Below are 22,114 nucleotides of genomic sequence, written 5' to 3' on the forward strand. Positions count from 1 at the left end.
ACGGCGGATCTCAAAAATAAATATAAAAAACAACCACAGCAATAATTAAAAAAAAAAAGAACACAGAAGGATGCATACTGTGGTACCCTATTTATAAAGTTAAAAGCAAGGCAGCACACAACACTCTTCTTTTAAAGTCCCTACATAGATAACAGGTTTAAAGAAAGGCAATACATTAAAAATTACAAACTTTCAGTTGTCAAATAAATAAGTTATAGGGATAATGTAGAGCATGGTGACTACAGGTAATAATGCTGTATTATGTATTTAAAAGTTGCTAAGAGAGATCTTTTTTTTTTTAATTTTTTTTTAATGTTTTATTTATTTTTTGAGACAGGGAGAGACAGCATGAACAGGGGAGGGTCAGACAGAGGGAGACACAGAATCCTAAGCAGGCTCCAGGCTCAGAGCGGTCAGCACAGAGCCCGACACGGGGCTCGAACTCACGGACCGCAAGATCGTGACCTGAGCCGAAGTCAGCCGCTTAACCGACTGGGCCACCCAGGCGCCCCGAGAGTAGATCTTCAAAGTCCTCATCACAAGAAAAGAATCGTAACTATGTCTGTGGATGGATGTTCACGGGACTTACTGTGGGATCACTTCCCAGTACAGACAAATATCGAGGCATTATGTTGTACATGTGACACGAGTATGATGTCATACGTCGGTTTTATCTGAATTTAAAAATCAAAGGGACACTGGGGTGGCTCAGTCGGTTGAGCGTCTGACTTTGGCTCAGGTTACGACCTCATGGTTCGTGAGGTCGAGCCCCAGGTCGGGCTCTGTGCTGGCAGCTCAGAGCCCAGAGCCTCCTTCGGATTCTGTGTCTCCCTCTCTCTCTGCCCCTCCCCGACTCCTGCTGTCTCTCTCTCTCTCTCTCTCTCTCTCTCATGAATAAATAAACTTAAAATTTTTTTTCCTCAATTTAAAAATAAAAAAAGCAATACAAAGATTAGTAAAAAGAAATGCAGGGCAATACTTAACTGGGGGGGATGAGAATCTGGAGGAATAAGGGAAGCTTTGAAAGCGTTGTATGTTCATTTTGTTATTATTATTATTTTTTTTTTTTCGAGAGAGAGCATGAGCAGGGGAGAGGGGCAGAGGGGGAAAGAGAATCTTAAACAGGCTCCACGCTCAGCACAGAGCCTGACATGGCGCTTGATCGCACGACCCTGGGATCATGACGTGAGCCGAAATCCAGAGTCGGATGCTCAACCAACCGAGTCAGCCAGGTGCCCTGAAAGCATTGTAGTGTTTAACTGCATACACTGGGGGGATAAGCCCATAAATATTCAAGAGACATGAGTAGTATTTTAAAATACATACACACGGGGCATCGGGGTGGCTCAGTCGGTTAAGCGTCTGACTTCAGCTCAGGTCGTGATCTCATGGTTCGTGAGTTCGCGCCCCGCATGGGCTGTGCGCCAACAGAGCAGAGCCTGCTTCGGATTCTCTGTCTCCTCTCTCTGTCCCTCCCCTGCTCGCCCTCGCGTGCACGCTCTTTCTCTCAAAATGAGCAAGTAAACGTTAAAAACAATAAAATATATACATGTATTGCGTAGCAACTACTGATTCATACAACATCAGCATGTAAATATCTAGGAAGTTACCTACTCAGGTAACTGCGTTGGCTGTTGGGAACATGTAGAGTGTTCAAACTGTGAAAGGTTCAAGCATCAAAGAAGATTCTGTGGTTTTGAAAAGTATTTTTTTTTTACTCTTTAATAAATATAACAAGTATTCTATTTTGTATCGTTAAACAACATAGCAAGGATTTTTCTTCCTATCCCTTTTAGTGTCTCAAACTCCTTTACCTTTAAGTTATAGCTCCTGGATAAATTCTTTATTTAGTTCTCAAGGAATCTGTTCCTCTGCAGAGCTATAAAATCCATCATAAGCATAAAGGTCTAAAAAACTATGTGGGTCAGAAATGCACCATATTTAGCAAGCAACGAAGGCCAGCAATCCGATCTTTTAATGCTGCTGGCAATACTCCATGTGCACCGTGATGGCCGCTTTCGGGGGCTTGAAAGATTAAACACCCTGATTCATGGTTTGTGTGCTTATTGTCAATTCTTAGGGAGGATTTTATACTTTCTTATTGGGCTATCAAGCTATCTCCACCATGATTCCAAACTTATTTTAGAAAAAAAAAAACAACAACTATAAAATGCAAAACAGGAATAACATCAAGGCCGGCTTCCAGCCAAGATTAGAAATAAGTCTTACAATTGACAGGTCTAAGCTTCTGGTGGCTCAGGATTTTTCACTTGAATGCCTCAGGAATGGAGATTCATTACCCTCAGAAGCTCCCCCTCCCTGGCTGAAAGGATCCCAGACAGACTCAGTCAAAGGTCTACTGAACACGCAGCAGTCCACGGACTACAGTCCAGGGAGACGGCCTGGTGTCGTGTTGGTAAAGTTCATCGCGAAGTAACGAGTGAATCATCAACAGCGATTAAAGTGCTCTCTTGCTCTGTTGTATGTAATGGGGCCCTTCTGTACAGACAGTGGGGATAGAATGTTTCCTAACTATGTTGGGAATGTTTCTGCACTTGGTGACGTGCAGATTCTGGTTCAGGAAGTCAAGGATGCTCCATCCAAAGCTCTGATAAACTCTCACGTGATGCTGATGCCGCTGGTTCCCGGCTCACACTTGGGGAACCAGGCTCCTCAGGGAGAAGAGAAGGCTACAGAAAGAATACCCACATGCAGCAATAAAATTGTCACATAAAAACCTGAAGAGAAGGTTGGGAGAGTCACTTGGCATTAGCAAAATTCTCGACAGCAAAGTACTAAAGGTAAGAAACAGGGAACAAGGACCCTCCCAGTTGCCCGCACACAGAATTGCCTGGAGACCTTAAGAAATGTGTTGCCCAGGCTTCAGAACCAGATAAATCAGGATCCCTGGGGACGGGACCAGGCGCTAGCATTTTTGAAGCCTTCCAGGTTACTGCAGGGAAAGCAAGTACCAAATCCAAAGCCAATCTTAGCACAGGTACATTTAAACAAGGCCACACAGGAGACGTGCATTTGAGGCCATAATTTACCGTCTTTGCCAACTCAACATTCTCGGACTATCACTGAAAGAGAAAGATTGTCCTTCAGTATTAGTATTCATTTAAAACGGTCGGTTACCTTAGAAGGCGGGAGCTGGAAAGACAAAGATGGTTTGACTGCCAACAGAGCCGGTCTTCACTTACCGCCCAAATAATAGGTGTCCCCGGAATCAATCTGTCCACGCAAGGAATGAGCCACGGAGGCCGCCTCGCCATCCACCATCACACTCAGGTGACTTCCTTTCAATGATAAGGATACCGAATGCCACTGCCCGTCACTTAATCCAGCACCTGGAGTTAAACAAAATGGGGAAAAAGATTTTCCTATAAACCCTACAGATGCCTCCAAACAGAGCAAGTGCTCGAAAATAGCACGATGAAGATCCTGGACCATCTACCAAAGACCACCATGAACTCACCTGAAGCCTCCCCAGGCTATTTAGCTGGCTGGGCAATGGAGAACCACCACAGAGGACAGCTGGGGCCTCTCGGGGGGACAGGGTGAGGCTTGGGATAGATGTGGGCTTGCCTGGGGGTTCCAAAGAGGCAATGAGATGATGTGGTATCCTGATCCGGTTTATCCAGGAGGAAGGTGTGGCCCATGCAGTGAGGCTCATCGAGTAAATGTGTGGTTGTGGTGGGTCCTCCACAGTCATGGACTGGCCAGTCTGGTTCTAACAAAAATTATTATGTTTGGCCGGGAATATTTATGCCCTAATGGGCGCACTGCAATGGCTGTGTTTCACTGTCTCATCACACAATTAAATCAGAAAAGTACAGGGAGAAAAGAGGAGAAAAGAAAGAGACCCGAATCAAAGGGGTAAAGAAGAATCAAGAGTGGGCGATCCAGACATTCTGCTTTGGATGCTGTCGTGTTAGTTTCTCCTAGTCCTAGGGCCTTTAGAGAATAACACAACTGACCCTGAGCAACCCTGAAAGAATGAGACCTTTCCAATCACATCGGCATAGGGCATACCTCATTCTCCTCTAGCTTGTTCTAACCTGAGGATGTGGAGAAGCATAGGCATTTTCCAAAATTGTAAGTTACAAAAATAAATTTTTTTTCAGACTTTTTTGTATTAGCATTATCTATAATGATAATTATAGACCATTTAGACTATTTACGGTAGACTATTCAGACAAATATATCGTATATATCAATCTAACTTTCTAAAAATATTTAAGTATTTATTAATAAAACATGAAATTTCACTGAAATCATTAAATGTAAAGTTAGAAAAGCATTATATTACAGTGTGTGTGTGTGTGTGTGTGTGCATACTCAATCACTGTATAAAATCAATGTATAAAAATGGAAAAGAAAACTGGTAGGAAATATTCTTAAATATGAACGTTAACTTTTGGAGAAGGGAACGGTGTTTGCTTTCATTTTATGTCGTTTTTCCATTTTGTTTTCCCAAATTTGACACAGCACTCTCCAGCTATTGCTGTGTTATTATTCTGAAAAACTAGTATTAGTCCCTCCTAAATCAGCCACCGTCTCTCGAATCCGTGAGACGAAGTCTCTATTTTTTTCTTAAAGTGATGGAGTTGTGAATGGTCAAGTGGTCCAGCCAGCGACCAGCGACCAACCACATGTGACTTTACTTTCTCCTACAGACTTACTGGCTAGGTCTTACACTGAATGAAAATCCGATGTTGTGTCACGGAGAAGATAAATCAGTCAACAGTAGGTGTACCAGCACACTCACCAAGACAACGTTTGTTAGTTAGCCCCTCCTAGATTATTTTGCCAAAGCAAACAACCCCTAAGCTCAATGAGTAACAATTAAGGGTTTGGTTCTCACTCTGGTCCTGAGCCAGTCAGGTCTCCATCCTCTGTGCCCCCAGTGCCTCTGCATGGAGGACTGGAGCTAATGCATGGCCCCATTTCTGCCTCAGGGCTGAGAACAAAATGGTGCTTGGCAGCATCTTGCCATGGCTTCTGCTCGGATGTGACAGATATCACTTCTGCCCACATTCCATTGGCCAAAATGAGTCATCTGGCCAAATTCCTCCCCTCCAAAACAGTCACGGCAACCCCCACATGCACAGAAATGCCTGTTGTGTTAAGGAGGACAGTGAATAATTGGAAATGATTCAGAAATGGTCTTGGGGGCACCTGGGTGACTTAGGTAAGCGTCTGACTCTTGATCTTGGCTCAGGTCATGATCTCACGGTTGGTGAGTTCGAGCCCCGTGTCAGGCTCTGCACTGAATTCTTTCTCTCACTGTCTCTGCCCCTCTCCAGCTTGTTCTCTCTGTCTCTCTCTCCCAAAATAACTTAAAATAAAAAAAGAAAGAAATGGTCTTGCCCAGGAGGGAACGAGGCCATAAACACCTTTACTCATTTAAAAATAACAAAATGATGACTTCTTGATTTTTTGATGTCATGCCCAAGCATGATGATGAGTCTACTTGACTCTAATCATCTTAGGGAATTGTCCCAATAGATTAACTAATACCTCTTATAAATGATAAAGTCAAAGACTGCTCAACAGCCCTATATATTTAGAAGTCAACCCACGAGAATCAGAGTTATTTTATAGCCCATGGGGATATAAGCCCCAAAGAAAATATGACCATATTTCCGGTAGAAAGTTAACCAGTCATATTTAACTTAATACCAGATTCCGGCCCAATCAGTCTAATCAACCATACAAATTCATGTCTGTAACATGTTCTTCAATATGTCAATTACCCTTCAATTACAAATTAAAATTAAAATACAGCTTTTTCGTTTTTGCTTGATCTCTCATCAGTGACTTCCACATGGACCTGAGATCCACATGTGTGGGAAATATGTTTCTGACATGACCCAGAAGGTCATAGATCCCACTCTAAAAATAGCTACAACTTTGGGGCTCTTAGGAGGCTCCGTCGGTTAAGGGCCCAACTCTTGATTTCGGCTCAGGTCATGATATAACAGTTTGTGAGTTTGAGTCAACGCGTCGGGCTCTTCGCTGACAGCGTGGAGCCTGTATGGGATTCTCTCCCTCTGTCTCTGCCCCTTCCCTGCTCACACTCTCTCTCTAAGATAAAGAAATAAACTTAGAAAAAAATAGCTACAACTCTGTTCTTCTTAGACTACAAAATACTAGTTAACTTACTTTCCAGCACTCACTTTCAAGGAAGGGACAGTTTTTAAAGTCACAAAGGTGACTTTGCCACGGACACGCATCCAGTGTGATAAAAATGCCAGAGTCTCACTTTCTGTTTCACATTTGTGGAGCCAAAACCGTTGTAAAGGGTCAACACCTGTTAGTTTCATGAATGGATAACGAGGAAGGTGACAACAGAACACGGAGGATTTGGGTTACTTAAAACATACATTATGACATTGGCCCTGAAGCGAGCTGAAGGAGGTCCTGCAGTCCTGGAGCTTGAAAAGAAATAAACACACCAGATTCTGTGAATGTTCCTTCCAGTCTTCCCATTCGGTATTGATTTTAAAGCTTACTTAGCATATCTGTCAGGACGGTAACCACATCCACTTAAAGCCTGGTATTAAAACCCAATATTTAATTTGGTGTGAAATATTCCCTCCCACCCCCTCCTGCCCTCTGTGTGTCCACCCACCTGTCTAGGACATAGAGTTATTTCACGGGAGAGCCTGCAGAAAACACTCCTGAAAATCTCCTTGAATTGGTTAATAGATGCCATTTGGCTCTTTTATAATAAAAGACTGGTTTTTAATAAAACCTGTCATTCTCATTTAAAGTGAAACGCCTGCACTTAACGTGCATTCTTTCCGTCTACCCATTATAATTCTCACCCTTTGTGTGTGCTCTACTCTCCTTGCTTCTGATGGAAGAAGCCAGTCTCCCAGGCAGCCCCGGAGGCAAGGGATAGAAGAAGAAGAGAGGGTAGACCGTGCTTTTGGTTTTGCTACTGCGAAAATGATGCTAATTCTTTCCCTCAGCCCTTCCCAGCTCCCCTCTTCAAAGTCTCAATCTAGGAGGTGATGGTGGGGGGGGGGGGGACTAGTTGGGGAATAACGGTAACTAAAAGTTACCGAGTGCTCATCAGCAGGCACCGTGCTGACGGTTTGCACGCACGGTGTCATTGTTTCTACCGTGAGTCATACTAGAGTCATTTCAAAGGCGAGGACGTGAGGCTTGGTGAGAGCAAAGGAGGCGCCTTATCTAGCCCATCAGACATAAAGGGGAGCGCGCTGTCCCTCCTCCGCTTTCCTTCTGTTCCCACCACACTCCGCTGGGCCAGCTCCATTAACACACGCACACTAGATTACACGCCCTTGGACCGTTCTAGATCCTGAGATAACTATCAGAAAAAAAGGATCTAACACCTGGGAACAGGATGAAAGATGACTGGATGTCCTTTTTGCCATTCAATGCGACTTACATGGAGCTTATCCTTTAAAATCTGGTTCTGGGTTCGGTACGTGCTTTCGTGCTTCATACAAGGTTTAAGACGAAAACCATTGCAAGCTGTCTCATTTTCCATCTACAGGCACACCTCGTCGTATTGCGTTTCGCGTTACCCGATTCGCAGATACTGTGTCTTTTACGAGGTGAAGGTTTGAGGCAGCCCTCCCTGGAGCGTGGCTCTTGGTGCCATGTTTTCAACATCATTTGCTCACTTCGTGTCTCTGTGTCACATTTGGTAATTTTCACAATTTTTCAAACTTTTTCATTACTACGACATTTGTTATGACATTCTGTAACCAAGTGATCACACCTCACTGAAAGCTCAAATAACAGCATTTTTTAGCAATAACGTATTTTTTAAAACGTTTACTTCTTCTGAAAGAGAGAGAGAGCGAGAGCTGAGGAGGGGCAGACAGAGAGGAAGAGAGAATCCCAAGCGGGCTCCAAGCTGTCAGTGCAGAGCCCCGTGGAGAATTCCATCTCATAAATTGTGAGATCGTGGCCTGAGCCAAAACTCAAGAGTTGACTATTTTACCAACTGAGCCAGCCTGGCGCCCCAGGCATAAAGTTTTTTTTTTCTTTTTTTAATGTTTTATTCATTTTTGAGAGAAAGAAAGACAGAGTGCAAGTGGGAGAGGGGCAGGGAGAGAGGGAGACACAGAATCCGAAGCGGGCTCCAGGCTCCGAGCTGTCAGCACAGAGCCCGACGTGGGGCTCGAACCCACAGACCGCGAGATCATGACCTGAGCTGAAGTCGGACGCTCAACCGACTGAGCCACCCAGGTGCCCCATAAAGTGTTTTTTAATTAAGATATGTACATTGTTTTTCTAGACTTAAAGCTAATGCACACTTAACAGACTACAGTATACTGTAGACAAAACTTTTATATGCACTAGGAAACCAAAAAATGCATTTCACTTGCTTTATTGTGATATTTGCTTTATTGTGGTAGTCTGGAACCAAGCCCGAATATCTCTGGGGCATGCCTGTATTTCAAATGCAAAAAACATCACCCCTCACAGGCTTCCAAAGCAAGCAGCAAATACCAAGAAAAATTCACCTTTGGTTTGCTTTTGAAAATCAACACGTTGCCCTGTAAAGGCTTAGAAATCAATGCAATAAATTGTGCAATGTTTCAGCACTGGCCTTTAAAAAAAGTTAAATAACTAATATATGTGCGTGTTGGAGGGGACAGCGCTATGTACCCACGTGACACAAGAGTAAAAAACGATCTTTTTTAGTTAATACTACATGGGGCTTGTAAATCTGTACAAGCAAAGGTTGAAGCAATTTACTGAATCTGATTGGACACTATTGGCTCTGTTCATTTGCTGAGGTCCACAGGGAAACTCTGTGCGCCGGCGGTCAGATTTTTCTGATTTATAAAAAGAAACAAAAAATTTACGTTTCATTCCTGGTTTTTCTTTTTTTTTTTTTTTAAGTTTTTTTTCAACGTTTTTTTATTTATTTTTGGGACAGAGAGAGACAGAGCATGAACGGGGGAGGGGCAGAGAGAGAGGGAGACACAGAATCGGAAACAGGCTCCAGGCTCTGAGCCATCAGCCCAGAGCCCGACGCGGGGCTCGAACTCACAGACCGCGAGATCGTGACCTGGCTGAAGTCGGACGCTTAACCGACTGCGCCGCCCAGGCACCCCTCATTCCTGGTTTTTCAATCCCAAACTGGTAACCCCAGGTCGGGCAAGAGGGTCCTTCCCTAGTCAACATTCATGGAAGGACATGCCATGAGCCTGCCTGGGTTTAAATTTTTATCAGCACTCAAATGCAAAATAGCCCCCTAAGTTCAAAGATAAGACATCTCTGGAAGTGAGTTTGGAAACATGGGTGCTTCTTGGAAGACGGGGGCAGAACATCTGCCCATGGTTATAAGAACTTCATCCAAAACAGGGTCCCCAAAGGGAGCAGGAGCTGTGACAGAAAGGGGAAAAATGAGAACTTAAAATATTATGAAAACCAGGGGTACCTGGGTGGCTCACTTAAACAACCGACTTCAGCTCAAGTCATGACCTCATAGTTTGTGAGTTCGAGCCCCACATCCAGCTCTGTGCTGACAGCTCAGGGCCTGGAGCCTGCTTCAGATTCTGTGTCTCCCTCTCTCTCTGTCCCTCCCCCGCTCATGCTCTGTCTCTCTCTCTCTCTCTCTCTCAAAAATAAATAAACTTAAAAAAATTATGAAAACCAGTGTGTAAACAGGCTCAAAAGACAGCACACAGAACTCTATTTTCCCAAGACTACTCAGGATCAGGCTAATGGCCTCCAGTATTTCAAGTTCACGGCCAATTACTAACCACTGACTTATAAATAAGTTATTTTTTAAACTTTTTGACAATTATGTTTGATGTAGCTAAATTTGTGTCACACACCAACAGCCTGGAGATACCTATTTCAAAGGTAAAAGAAATTTAGTTCCTTCTAGAAGGATTATGAATATCTTATCGGTTCACTTGCTCATTTATTGTAGAGATGACAAATCTCGGGTTTACACGTGACAAATGTCTATTACCTGCTGTGATATCCCTCGATGGATGTCCGGGCTGGGAGAGACTCAGCTTGAGTTTTCCATCATTTAGAACAAGGACAAGAGCCCCCGACCCGTGTTTTAACTGACTGGTCAGCAACAGCCCTGCTCTGTTCCACGTCCGAAACTGGAAAGCGACTGACACTTTGTCCTCTCCAGAGGCACCCGGGAGAGCCAAGTAGCTGCTGGAACTCAGAAAAGTCACAGGGACAATCTGAAGGTGTGAGCACGAGTAAGACACATTTCCCTGTGAACACAGCAAAAGAGTAAGATTTAGGAAGGTGCCGGAAGGATACTTCCATTTCACGAACAATGGGTTTTCCAAGATTTACAGTATCCTATCAACCTTCTAGCAAACTAGGACTTTCAAAACTAGGCTTCCCCATCAAACTTAAGTCCAGATTTACCCTACAGGTCCCTCAAACCACAGCACCGCCCTCTCCGGGCAAACCTATTTCTGAGTCCTTCAGGGGAGTTCTGTCTTCTCCATTTCTGGGCTTTGGCAAAGGAATCTCGAGCCACATCTTTCCCAGGCCTTGTGCTGGACGTGGGATACAACAGACGAGACAGACTTCTCCCCTCAAGGTGTTAGGTGTTTATATCTGGTACGAAGCCCAGCACCAAGGACCACCTTCTCCAAGAACTTTCCTGAATTCGCCTTGGTTATGTAAACGTGCTTACGGCTGTGTCACTCAGGTGACGCGTGTACATCTGACTCAGGTGGGCAGTATGCTTCTGCACATCCGAAGGGAAGGATGTGGCCAGGTGACCTTTCCAAAGGCAAACAGGCTGCCTCTCAGAAGCTCTCACGGGCCGGGTCGCCCAGGGTGTTCACCCAGCCTAAGGTCTGACTTGCCTGGCAGGTTTTTATAACTCTTTCATTCTATTTTACCAAAAAAACACACACCTTTTATCTTTAGATTATTTCTCTGGCTCCAGGAGCAAACTTATTTTTAATCGCAGCATTTGGAAAAGAAGGAACTTAAGTTCTTAACATAACTTGAATTAAGATCTCTACTAGAATTTTTGCCTGGGATTGGATACATTTTCATAAATTCCAGAGGAATATGTACCTAAACATTGCCATTCCTCTCCAAAATATATTATGCAAAGAAATACAGTGAGATGGGACTTAATTCAGCAGACGCCAAAGCATCCACACCATAAAGGCACTGTAGTTAAGTCATTATGGTATTGCTATAGGAATAAACATAACAGCAGAGCCCAATAAATAACCCACAGAAAGATCTGAGAACATATGTACAGTCAGTGTGTAAAAAAAGGTACGATTCAACTTAGACACAAAAGGCTGGGCTTAATTACTACGTAGTGTAAGAATAAATGGGTACCCCTAAGGCCTAAAATGACAACTGATCCACAGAAGGAATAAATCCTAGACAATCAAAGGCTTAAAGATATTTTTTCAATTTTAAAACACATAAAACCAGCTTAAAACTTTTTCCCGGAAAATCCGTGAGACTATATCTAGCATCTCGGGTTTTAGAAACATTCCAAATACTACAAAGCTGTAAAAAAATACATAGACACATTGACCACATACAAATAAAAACATTTATATACTCAACGCAGCATATAACATTTAATATAAAAGATACGATATACAATACATAATTATATTAGAACATGACTTCACATTTAATATAAAATTGATTAGTCTGAAAAACCTATCTGGACCCTGAATGACAAAGGGTAATAATCTGCCAAACATAAAACTCCCTTATAAATTGACAAGGAAAAAAATCGTTTAATAAAATTAAAAATGGGCAAAAGAATAAGAATCAACAATGGTCAGAAAAGCAAATCCAAACGGACAAAAGATTATTTCATTCATCGGTAGTCAGATAAACACGACGTAACCATCCCATATTAGTTCATGTCCGTTGAGCTGGCAACAGTCTGAGAGCTGTTTGACGCGTATGGCTGCCTGACACTGGATGGAAGGACCGTGTCACACACTGCTGATGGCAAATGTCGTGTTACGGTTTTGGGGGGGGGGGGCAAACAGCAACATGAATTAAAATTTCAAGCTGCTTAAAACTTCCAGGCAAGAAATCCTACTCCTGAAACTTTTCCCACCCAAATAAAAGACCCCGTATCTGAAAACAAAGGTGCGACTGCCCGTTGGTGGTAAAACAGAAGTAGAAATAAAGCAAACGTCTTGATTAGAAAATGACTTTCCTAATGGCAAACTGTGCAGCTGTGACAACATAGACCTACACCTGCTGACGGAAACGAATTTCCACAAGGTTTAGCGGAGTCGGAAAACCGAGACTGAGAAAGCCTTCTCTAAAACGATCCCCTTTCTGTAAACGGCGCTGGACATGGAGGCATCTACGTTCACACATACGTGGGTGAACCTGAACCCACTGATCTGTACAGGATTCGGTTATAAGGGCCCAAACGTGGAAGGACGGGTGCTGGCTTAGTAACATGCCAGGCTGGGCGAGGGCCGGCAGCCATATGGAGAGACGGACCTGTCACAACTCTCCCATCCATCTTAGGGGTTAACCTGCTTCCAGATAACAAGCTCCTTACGTTGCTGACCTAAGTCCCTGCATCCACAGCAGGCAGACCACTGGCCTTGAAGACAGAGGGACCCAAACTCTCCCAGCCAGTCGGTTCAAAGCCATGTCCACTTTCTGCACAGCCTAGACCTAACCTTTTTTAGCACGATGTTTTTCCTTTGGGAGTCACACAAATGCTTTTGCTAACCTCCCACTTGCGTATCCGCAGACCCTGCCCCCTTCGCAGAAACAACGGAGCGCTCTTGCACATCGCAAGACGGAACCAGATCCCCAAGCACAGCCCCTGAGCACTGAGATAAGGTTTGAGGCTGGCATCACCGAGCCCTCCCGTGATCAAGAAACGTCGGAGAAATATTTGAGAAATTTGGCGTCGGCTTCCATACGTACGTAAAAATTAAGAAAGAACGTGATAGGGGTTAAGGAGCATACTTGGAATGAGCAGCGGGTGTTGGGGGGAAATGTTGAATCACTATATGGCACACCTGAAGGTGACATTACACTGCTTGTAAACTAACCAGAATTAAAATTTTCGCCAGTAAGTTGCATTTTAAAATCTAATCGATTAATTAACATGGACGAAATATGAACTGAAAAGTATATATGACTGGTACTTTCCCTGCCTTCAGGAGAGGTGTATTCTAAAACCGAACCAATCAGGCAAGCTGCAAGTTGCAAGTTTCTCTTGACCTCGCAAATAGACTTTCTTACCACGACGAGGGTCTGCGGTTTGCGTTTCTTGGACAAATCAATGATATCCACTCCATTATAATAGAGGTTTTCGAAGCAGCCGTGAAAGTTTTTATGTGGGAACACCACTGATTTTCTGTGTCCGGGAATCCCTCCGAAGCTGATCTTAGAAAGAAAAAAATGACATAAATAATATTGTTTAATGATTTTCTGATTATCTGCCTAAAACATTTATGACGAGCAGGCGTACAATAACTGTCGCATATCTATCCAGCATTATTTTGCATTATCGTGTTAATTTCAAATGAAGTTTTCGATGTAGATCAGCAATGTTTCATTATATCTAGATAAATAGGTTAAATACCCATCTTGCAACGTGCTGCTCAAACCGACTCTGTCACTTTAGCCGATGGGGAATATCGCACATCGATTTCCACGGTCACTCTTGATCTATGCGACCACACCGCTGCCCGTGATGACATTCTACTTTATAAACCTTTCTGGAACCCAGACTTTAGGGTCCTGGTCCTTGCGGTGGCTCTGCTGATAGGTTAGAAATAATAAAGCCATTGATAATCTCATTCAAGGCCAGGCTCTCCAGCTGGCCTCCTCTGCTGAGGCCACTTATCCTAAATGAATGTTGAAATCATCCCATTTGCTCTGACAGATGTGCTGAGCAGAACAGGCGGAACAAAAGGGGCATTTCAGCGTAGGGTCAACCCGCGTAGGCAACACGCTTCGAATACGTTAAACCTTTAAATATCCCAAGAAATGGTATCTGGAATCATGCACTTCTGGCTCTCCTGTTCCTCAAAAAAGCATGTTGGAATATACAGGGATCACTTCTCCGAGGTCCCCTAGATCGCTAATTCCGTGTAGGATTGCCCTAAAACACAGAGAGATCTCCAAGGTAAGTGTTGACATCCGACACCAGATGTAACACCGAAGAACTGTCTGAACAAATCATTTTTAAGCACGGCCTGCTGTACTGGTAGCTCTTCGTGCACACACTTCCCAGCTTTAACGCCCACCGCCTCTCGTGTGAAAACGAACATCGACGAGTAATGAAACGGCTCGACGGCACACGGGCACGTCACGCGCCGACGTCAGCCGTGGGAAACGCTTCACCGGAATTCTGAATTGCTAGCCAAGGGGATTTCTCTGGGTCGTGCCATTTTCCTAGAAGGTCAGGTTGCATTTAAATCCATTAATACTTAAAAAGTAATTTTCACACCTCATCATCAAGATCCAAATAGCGGGACCCGCCCTTTGCCTGGAAATGCCGCGTGTGCCTGTCCACGGTGAAGTTGACGTGTGCGTTCAGGAGCTCCAAGAGGACAGAATGCCAGTGCTGGTCGTCCAGCAGGCTGCCCAGGGTGAGGGTCACACGGGCGTCAGGGGACGGCAGGTTAGCATGGCCTAGAAGGACAGGGGAAGTAATGCACCACTCCAATTCAACACTATGACGGCCACGTGGAGGGCAGCGTTTCTCACAACTACACTTTCCTTCTCTCCCAAGCACTGGTCGGCTGCTCTGACATTAGTCTCACACACAACCTTCTCTCATTTGTGAATAAATTCTTCCGCATTTCTTGTTTATACTATTATTATTATTTAAATGTTTTATTTATTTTTGAGAGACAGAGCACAAACAGGGGAGGGGCAGAGAGAGAGAGAGAGAGAGAGAGAGAGACCAGAATCCGAAGCAGGCGCCAGGCTCTGAGCTGTCAGCACAGAGCCCGACGCGGGGCTCGAACCCACGGACCGCGAGATCACGACCTGAGCTGAAGTCGGACGCTTCACCGACTGAGCCACCCACGTACCTTTTGTTCTTCTTATTATCAATTATTGCATTTTCATTTTTCTTGGAAATATCTTCTTCCTGGGACCTCATTTCTAGTACTGCCTTAAAAATTCAATGCTCCACCCTTGCCTCTACAATGTTACCAGGTTATTGACTAAGTACGAACGGTCTTATACAGTTATAAAGCATTAAAACTTTTTACAGTAAAGTATATTCAAGATATATACATGTTGCCCAGAGCACAACTCAACCAGAGGACAGTTTGCCTCGGACGTTCTGGTTTACAGCTGTTGCTCCAGAGTAATGACTTACAGGGTCTCCCTTCTTTTTCCAAAGTGTTCTGGTTGGGGTGCCTGGGGGCCTCAGTTGGTTAAGCGTCCAACTTCGGCTCAGGTCATGATCTCACAGTTCATGAGTTCGAGCCTACAGTCGGGCTCCGTGCTGACGGCTCGGAGCCCAGAGCCTGCCTCGGATTCTGGGTTTCCCTCTCTTTCTGCCCCTCCCCGGCTCGGGCTCTGTCTCCCTCTCTCTCCAAAATAAATTTAAAAATACTAAAAAAATTTTTTTAAAAAGCGTTCTGGTTTCAGGATGAGTTAACTATGCAGCTGTGAAAAATTTAGCACAAAAAGATACTTTCATCTCAACAAGCTCGTTTTCGAAAACACCACCTGGTAGGTTTTTACCTGAATTAAGGGATAAGATGAGTCTTCCTTTAACTAACTCCAGGGTGACGTGTTTGCCATTTTGTCCTTCTCGGTGGAGTAGAATCCCATCGGTCTGCCTGGTCTTAAATTTCAAAGAAATGACATCTTTTGTTGGACTCACGGACTTCTGGTTCAATGTGTATATCAAGGAGCTCTTTCCATCAAAATTAACCACCTCAGATCCTACAGGGGGAGACATTAAAAAGTAACCTAAGTACAACACGTCTTTATTAGTGCGTTGAGATGTGTAAGTCAACGCACACATACGCAAGGGGAAAATCCATTTGGCTAATTTTCCCTTCCTACCAGTAGCCGATACCCCTAAACTCCACTCTTGGCCTTTCCTGACGTTTTCCCCAAAATGTATCATCTAGACGTACATGCGTTGGCCAAGTCCCAGTTGCTCCTGCCTTTCTAATGGCCACTTCTCATCCTGTAAAAAATGAAGATCAGTAAAGAAGTTGAAGTCACCCCCCGCTGCACCACCCCCCCCCCCCCCCCCGTCACACGATGGCTACAACGCTGCCGTTTTCTCTCAACTTTCTGACAGTTTCATCTCTCCAACCATCAAGGTCCCTTGCATCTGAAAAAGTTCTATTTTATCATTAACGTAGAAAGAACACTGGCCAAACCACTTGAAGACAGAACAAGAGAGACACAGAGGGATTCGTATTACCCGGAAAAATCTCCTGTGTTTTTCGTATCTCACAAGTAAACAAGACAAGACGTGACTGTGCCTTAGAAAGACAAACACCGTGTGATTTTACTCGTGCGTGGAATCTAAAAACAAGACAAATCAATAAACAAACAAGAAGACAGACAAACAAGAAGAGAGACAGAGCACGGACAGGGGAGGGGCAGAAAGAAAGGGAGACACAGAATCCGAAGCAGGCTCCAGGCTCCGAGCCGGCAGCACAGAGCCCGACGCGGGGCTCGTACTCATGGACCGTGAGATCGTGACCTGAGCCAAAGTCGGAGGCTCAACCGACTGAGCCACCCAGGTTGCCCCTATTTATTTATTTTTAAAAGTTTATTTCCTGAAGGAGAGAGAGAAGAGAGAGAGGGAGAGAGAGAATCTCAAGCAAGCTCTGCACTATCAGCACAGAGCCCGACGTGGGGCTCTATGCCACAAACTCTGAGATCATGACCTGAACCAAAGTCAAGAGTCCAGTGCTTAACTGACTGAGCCACCCGGGGGCCCCTAAAAAGAAAAATTTTAAGAACACATATGTATAACAAATAAAGGTGCAAGAGAAAGCCAATAAAATGGGAAAATTCAGAAGCTTGATTTTGATTCACACACACAGTGGAAAATATATAAACACTGCCGTCTGTCTAAAAATCATGTAAACAAGCAGTTATTCTCCGTTGCATAATTAAATGAATGTGCCTGATAAAAACATAACCCTTTGTCAAATTCAAACAGTGTCCTTTAGTGTGTTAGATGACAGTAATGAGAATTTGATAATGAAGGATTTAAATACTTTAACATTTTACTAGTCTAGTTTTTCTGTGGGCACGTCACCGAAAGGCAATGATAATAATTAAGGCTTCTTTCTTTTTTTTTTTTTTTTAATTTTTTTTAACGTTTATTTATTTTTGAGACAGAGAGAGACAGAGCATGAACGGGGGAGGGCCAGAGAGACAGGGAGACCCAGAATCTGAAACAGGCTCCAGGCTCTGAGCTGTCAGCACAGAGCCCGACGCGGGGCTCGAACTCACCGACTGCGAGATCATGACCTGAGCCGAAGTCGGACACTTACCCGACTCAGCCACCCAGGCGCCCCTAAGGCTTCTTTCTGAAGTGAGTGAATGAGAGCTGTTTGTTCCATGAATGATTTTGTCAGAATTATTCTGATCCGATAGCTTTGGCCCTCAGCTTCCCTGGGGCCACTATTGCTTTGTAAGCGTAATATTGACCTTCCAGGGATGAGAACGTGCTGGAGTGTGGGGTAAGCGCTAACTGCTGGGCCCCATCCCCAGAGCTCCGACTCTGCTGGCCTGGGGTGGGAACAGAGAATCTGCATTTCTAACACGAACCCCCAACAATGCCGCTGCTGGCTTGATGACTACATTTGAGAACCACTGCTCTCCAGCAGCTAAATTCTGTTTCCTGGAACCTTTCCCTCAGATAAAACGGAGCGGTGAAAAATTTACTGGATTTATAGAAACGCAAAAGAGTGGCCTTACAACCCTTGAATGTTTTCAGCTCTCTCTCCAACGAGATCATGGACACTTGGACGTTGCACAATCAACCACATGTTAATCATCACATGAGATCTTATGAGGCAGACTTCACCTGTCTTTTGACAGGTTTTCTAGGCCTGTAAAGTGGCGGAATTATATCATCCAGCTACGTCATCAACCGAGTCAAACAAAACCACTTCAAAAATGCATCTTGTAACAGTCCTGGTTAGTTTCACTAAAGTCTTAAATGGTAACAGACTTAAGCTCCGTTAAGTCTGTTACTTAAACGGTAACAGACTAAGGGGGTGAGAATGACACGGATAAAATTCAGGAATTGCTTTTAGAAGTCTGGAAGGTCAGGCTGCTCCTCCTCTTCATCGGAAACTATCCACATCAGTCTGCAGCCTGTACAGCCCCGGTGAGCTACTTTCTGTAAAGGTTTGTTAAAAGAACAAAGAACAGTGGCAGAGAGCACATGCTCCCACCAAGCCTAAAATGTGTGCTGTCTGGCCCTTTACAGACATGCGTACATCTTCCACTCCGTGGAATCGACCGGTGACGGTCACCGGGCTCAATTCCTGATTGTTCAGAGGTGGCCGTGACGAGAACCAGTTCAGGGCCGGACATTCTGTGATCCTTCTTTGATTTCAACATCAAAAACCCTATTTTAGATGGGAAATCACCAACTTAATTATTTTTTTGATCTGCCTATTGCATAATTCAATACACTTCATTGGTGGCTATTCTTTTTTTTAATGTTTATTTATTGTGAGAGACAGAGAGAGAGAGATTGTGCATGCACGAAAAGGGGAAGGGCAGAGAGACAGAGAGAGGGAGAGAGAGAATCCCCAGCAGGCTCCTGGCTGTTAGTGCAAAGCCCGATGTAGGGCTCGATCTCATAAATGTGAGACTGTGACCTGAGCCGAAATCAAGAGTCAGATGCTTAACTGACTGAGCCACCCAGGTGCCCCCACTTGTGACTATACTTGAATGTATATTTATTTATAAAGTATGAGAAAGTATTTTGGCTCCTGTGTCGTATTATAAAAGATTGGTTTTATATTGACAAGCTTCTGTAACTTCAAATTCGGCTTCAGCAGGGATTCTGCTTTGGCAAATACAGTTTTGTTAGTAAAAGACCATTTTTCCCCATTTTCCTCCCCCCCCCCGCCCTGCCCCTGCCTTGACTTCATTTTCATCCATTCCCCAAATGCAGCCCCATTTTCATTTCATATTGACATAGGCCACAAGGCGCCACACTGTATCGATGTCGGGATAAAACAGAAGCAGACAGATGTGGCCGGAGCCTCCCAGAGCGGACAGTGCTTCCCTCGTGTCCCCACTTCGGCTCTCGTGAAAGAACGCATTTCTGCAGGAATCACCTAGTCTTACCGTGGGGCTAAGAAATTTGGTGACGGGGAAGCAACTCACAGTCAAGATGAGGGAAGCAGGGGTGAGAGGGCTTTTCTCCGGGGAAGCATTTGGAGAGAAAGAATGTAAACATCCTACTAATCACATGGTGCCTGTCACATGCAATTTACAGACAGGCGCCAGAAAGAAGCCAACATGGTCCCAACAGTGGGCTGTACTGTTAATCAAGAAGCCCCTCTGTGAAGCCCAGCATATACGTTATCACAAAGATGCTTTACAACAGGAACATTTAGACTGGAAACTCAGTGACAGGCCCCATCAAAGAGAATCAATTCTGCAAAATGCCCTTTACTTACAGATACTCAAAAACCAATCCGACTATCTGAAAACAAATTGACAGGTCGGCAAATCTAGAATGACTTTTTTAAACACGTATCCCTCAAACATGATTTTTAAAGGCCATAGAGTTTTCAAAATTAAACCGAAACATCATATTGTGGGAGACAGAAGGCTTAGCTCAATGAGTCAGTAGGAGTGAGCTCTCTGAGCATGGATGGGGGACAGCCCCGGGGTCCTCAAGCCTCAAGCTCCACCTTGACAGTAATCTCCATTAAACAGAGGTTCCCCTGATCTCTGTACCACTGATTACAGACTGACTAGAGAAACCACCTTTCCAGTCTTAGAGCTCACTGGTGACGCTCAGGTGACCTTTTATCAGCTCATGAAGGTAAAGTGTTTGATACTGGACTATTGTAAGAGCAAATACAATTTACGATGCCCATAATTAATACAAATAATCGACGATAGTATTTATTTGAATAAAAACACCCAAATGATGTAGTAAATTACCGCTTAGCATCACACTGAACTTCCACAAGAAGGCTTCATGAACAATGTCTTTGTATGCCATTCAACTAACTAAATAATTGGGGTACTTGAAATAGAGGTCACTTGTTACGCATTAGAATAGGAAGCGGTACTTTCCTCTATTGGAAGAGTATAGAACCCACATTCCAAAATAGAAAATGTGATACTTAATTGAAAATAACAGCGTTTTTCCAATTTTACGTGATTTTATCATTATGAGTTTTATTTATTTATTATTTTATTTATTTTGAGGGACAGAAAGCACGAGTTATGGATGGGGCAGAGAGACAGAGGGAGAGAGAGAATCCCAAGCAGGGTCCGCACTGTCTGCGCGGAGCCCGATGCGGGGCTCGAACCCACAAACCGTGAGATCATGGCCTGAGCCAAAGTTGGATGCTTAACTGACTGAGCCACCCAGGCGCCCCTCATCATTAGTTTTATTAACTGAGATTATGCTTTGATGACTGAATCACCAACGGTATTATGAAAAAGGGCCCCCCACACCAGCCAATTAGAGACATCCAGGTTACTAGTAGTGACACCAAATTTGTGCTAATTGACTCATAGCCCCTGGATCCGGTCCCACAAACAGCCTTTCAGGACAACACAGAGCAGCAGCAGCTCAGAGAAAGGACTGGCGTTGTCCCGTGACGGTCCAAATCCTGATTCCACTGTGGAAGACCTTCACCTGTCCAGGTCCGTTTTCTATCCGGAGAAGGATGAAGAGGGCTTTCCCACACAGCAACTGAAATGAGTCTTAAACAACTTAACATCTTGACGGTGTGTGCAGCAGTGACCGAAACACGGATGTTGACTGCCTTATTACGTTTGAGCACCGGGCAAAGAAAAATACAGCAAGAGCTAAAACCGCATTTACGACTTCTGCTCCTGGCCAAGATGGAGTGACCAGATTTACTCTCTCACTTGAAGGTAGAAAAAAGGGGGGGGAGGGGCTGAGGAGGACATTAAACAATGGTTTTCATTCCCGAGGGATGGGAGACACAAGATGAGCCCTGGAACACCAATTGGGCACTGCCTGGGGAGAGTGTCCAGGTCATAGGGCAGAAAGGAGGAACTGAGGCAGAGCCCAGCAGACGTCCTGGGAAGAGGAGACAGAGTCAGAAGTCTGGGGGGGCACAGAGCACCTGGAATCCACAGGCAGAGCACGAAGAGGAGAAGGATGAAGGGTGAGAACATGGGCGACCAGCAATACGCCCCTCTTGAGTGTTCGGCAAATGCCGATCAGTGTGTGCGAGGGACGGAGCCCATCAAGACCGGGAAATGAACCATCTAAGAGGACGAATGGCTTGGGAACAGTGCCCACTGTTATCATCCAGACCGGAGACCTCACTAACATCTGCCAGTGGGTGGAGTACTCAGAAGGCTCTTACCTAAGTGGTGGGAATAATTACCCTAGACTAAAACACTGCTTTGGTTGGGCTAACACACTTTTTTTTTAATTTTTTTTTAATGTTTATTTATTTTTGAGACAGAGAGAGCATGAACGGGGGAGGGGCAGAGAGAGAGGGAGACACAGAATCAGAAGCAGGCTCCAGGCTCTGAGCCATCAGCCCAGAGCCCGACGCGGGGCTCGAACTCACCGCGAGATCGTGACCTGAGCTGAAGTCGGACACGTAACCGACTGAGCCACCCAGGCACCCCAACACACTTTACAAGCAACACCTAGAAGAATCAAATCCCTTCAATTCAATGTGTCCTTGAAGAAAGCTCACGCATATAAGAAAGCAAGAATATCCAGTACCCAAGGTAAAAATCAAAATGTCTGGCATCTACTCAAAAATCTCCAGGCATACTAGGAAGCTGGGAAGTACGGCCCGCAGTGAGGGGGAAAAAAAAGCAATCAAAATAGAACTGACCCAGATACTGTAATTAGCAAAGAAAGGCATTAAGGCAGTTGTTACAACTGTCATGCATATGTTCAAGAAGTCAGGTAGCTACA

At 44.5% G+C, this 22,114-nt stretch overlaps 1 protein-coding gene across 4 annotated transcripts in view; it reads right to left on the reverse strand.

Moving 5' to 3' along the window:
* Positions 1 to 22,114, reverse strand: part of LOC106985597 (contactin-associated protein-like 3) — a 193,147-nt gene that overhangs the window by 78,533 nt on the left and 92,500 nt on the right. For all 4 annotated transcript variants that reach the window (XM_053205346.1, XM_053205347.1, XM_053205345.1 and 1 more), the window contains 5 exons: positions 15,709 to 15,912; positions 14,456 to 14,640; positions 13,243 to 13,386; positions 9,974 to 10,235; positions 3,204 to 3,350 (listed from right to left, as the gene is read on the reverse strand). In XM_053205346.1, the coding sequence (XP_053061321.1) occupies positions 3,204 to 3,350; positions 9,974 to 10,235; positions 13,243 to 13,386; positions 14,456 to 14,640; positions 15,709 to 15,912 (942 nt within the window). The remainder of the gene's footprint in view (positions 1 to 3,203; positions 3,351 to 9,973; positions 10,236 to 13,242; positions 13,387 to 14,455; positions 14,641 to 15,708; positions 15,913 to 22,114) is intronic.

This window comes from Acinonyx jubatus, chromosome D4 (assembly GCF_027475565.1).
Source record: "Acinonyx jubatus isolate Ajub_Pintada_27869175 chromosome D4, VMU_Ajub_asm_v1.0, whole genome shotgun sequence".
Lineage (NCBI taxonomy): Eukaryota > Metazoa > Chordata > Mammalia > Carnivora > Felidae > Acinonyx > Acinonyx jubatus.